Raw genomic sequence first — 2551 nt, forward strand, 5'->3', positions numbered from 1 at the left:
TTTTCGTCGTGTTTTTAGATTGGACGAAATCCAAACGTGGCAATAAATAATAATTTTATTATTATTATTATTAATTTATTTTACAATTTTTTTTTCTCCGACTAATTTGTTACTTATTAATAAATAAAAATAATTAAATAATAAATTGAGAATTGATATTTTATTGTTTGTCGTTTGATTTGATACAACGACAACAACAACCGCAGAAAAGTTGGAAAAATAAAAAAATAATTTTCTGCCATTTTGATTAATTTTATGTCGATTATAAATGAGAGATTCGGGAAATTAAAAATCATTCTGGAATAAAAAAAAAAAAAAAAGAAGACGAGGAAAATAAATTATGCCGAGATTATTAACGGCGCGTGAGGTGAACGAGAATAAAAAAAAAAAAAAAGTAGAATGAGAAATTAGAGAAGAGAGAGAGAGAGATGAGGAAAGTGATGCTGGGGTTGGTTGGTTGGTCCGGAAAGAAAGATGGTTTAATTGACTCATATGGAACTGAGATTAAACTATAAGCTGGATTCACCTCGAAAGCGCGCCCGCCAAGTCCTGATACCCCCAGTAAATCTTTATGGATTAAACTTAAAATATCTAACGGGACTTCAATGGTTACTAAAGAGCAGACATTTTGTTTCACACACAATTTATATCTAAAATTTTTAAATTCAATAATTTTTTTTTTTTTTATATATATTCTCTTTCAATTCAACCTTTTTTTTAAAAAGAAAAAAACCTTGTGCCTTGTGTGCCTTTTTTAATTGACGTGAAGTGTTGTTGTTGTTGTTGTGTAACCTTTCGGTTGTGGCCCTAAAAATCTTTTTTTTTTTGCCCATTAAATTTATTCTTCTATTATTTATATTTTAACCTTGGAAGATTTTTTTTTTTTGTGTTACCATAACGAATCGTGTGCGTTCTTTGTTATTGAAATGAATTTTTTTTTTTTAAATAATATCTTAAGGGTTGATTGTTAAAAAAAAAAAAAAATTCTTAAAAGCATTTTAAGTCTTTACGTATTTAAGTATGTCGTAGTAATTTCAATCACATAAATACGCAATACGATTTTTTTAAAAAAAAAGAAAACTTATTTTCTTTAAACGACATAAAAAAAAAAGAATCAGTGAACCTTGGGAAAAATAATAATAATAATAAAATAAGAATACAAATAAATCTGTGAAATGTAAAACTTTAATAAGAAAACTTTGTGTTTTTGTTTTCAATTGAAATGAAAACAAAATGTTGTTGGTATCCATTTGAAAAAGAAATTGCCATATAAAATGACTTAAAGGGAAAAAGAGGAGGAGGAGGAGGAGGAGAAAGGGGAAAAAGAAACTGGAAGAAACTGGAAGGACGAATGAGAAAAAAGGAATTCAAGACTTTTTAAATTATGTGAGAGACATAATAAGAATTGCAACAACAACAACCTCTTATATGTTGACTCCTACCATTTTTCTTTTTCTCTCTTTCTCTCTCTCTTTTTCTCTTACAATTTTAGTCTTACGAACAACTCTCGAAACTAAAAAAAAAAAAGTTTTTGACGTACCGAACCTTTCTTTTAGAAAGGAGAAGAAGTGTTAATGCCACGAGCTTAACAAAAATTGATTTATAGACCAACTTCGGGAAAACGTTCAATTTTCTTTTCAACCATTCAACTAATTATTAACTAAAAAAAAAAAGCAGACTAAAAAATCAGCAGTTGAGACGGAAAAATGACGTCATAATCTTTATATAACGTATTTTTTTTTATATTATTATTATTAGTACTTTTACGACGAGATGGATAAAGTTAAAATTCCTGTCGAGAAAAAGAAAAGAAAAAGAAACGTTGTGTAGTGTCTATAAGTATATAGTATAATCGTGAAAAGGAAGGTTAAAGATAATAATAATAATGATGATGATAATTTAAATAATCATTTTAGACAAAAAAAAAAAAAAAAAAATTATTACATTGAAGTGGTTCAAACCAATTTAACAGCCAAAGGCTTCGCAGTGGTTAGTGTTTTAGTTCTCATTCAATTACAGCGGTTTGGAAAAACTGGACATGATTATCAAGTGGGTGAATACGGGGATACGTGGACTTAAATAGAGGGTTCATCAACTCTGGATATAAGATAAAAAAAAAAAACTTTGAGAATTCTTTGCCTTGAATTTTTTTTTTTTAATAAAAACAAGATGGACACGGCAACTTTGTATAATTAACTTTCATAAATAATATAATTTAAAAAGAAAATTTGTTTTTCATGGTTTCTTTTTACTTTTTTTTTTCTCTCTCTTTCTCTCTAATTTTATCATCGATCGTGAAATTTTTTTTGTTCAGAAATTTTGGAAACTGCATTGAAAAATTCTTTCGATGGGAAAGAGAGTGAAAAAAAAGAATATTTAAATGTATGCGAATGATATTCCCCCCCCCCCTCTTTACCACTCACCCTTTTTTTGGAAAACCAAACTGGAAAACAAAAGAGAAAAAAAAGAGAGGAAAAAATCTCGCATTGAGTTATTGGAAAATGAGAAAAGTTAGAAAAAAAGAAAGAAAGAAAGAAAGAAAAGGAAATAA

The 2551-nt window shown here is 27.7% G+C and overlaps 1 protein-coding gene across 1 annotated transcript; it reads left to right on the top strand.

The window, feature by feature from the left end:
• Positions 1–1706: 1706 nt before the first annotated feature.
• On the top strand, positions 1707–2079 carry Phum_PHUM265450 (uncharacterized protein; the record flags this gene model as incomplete). The annotated part of the gene is made up of 3 exons (XM_002426586.1): positions 1707–1711; positions 1759–1829; positions 1952–2079. 3 exons carry the CDS (start codon positions 1707–1709, stop codon positions 2077–2079), a joined length of 204 nt encoding a protein of 67 aa, XP_002426631.1.
• Between the last annotated feature and the right edge of the window lie 472 nt (positions 2080–2551).

The sequence above is a fragment of the Pediculus humanus genome, genomic scaffold, assembly GCF_000006295.1.
Source record: "Pediculus humanus corporis 1103172107642 genomic scaffold, whole genome shotgun sequence".
In the NCBI taxonomy this organism is placed as follows: Eukaryota; Metazoa; Arthropoda; class Insecta; order Psocodea; family Pediculidae; genus Pediculus; species Pediculus humanus.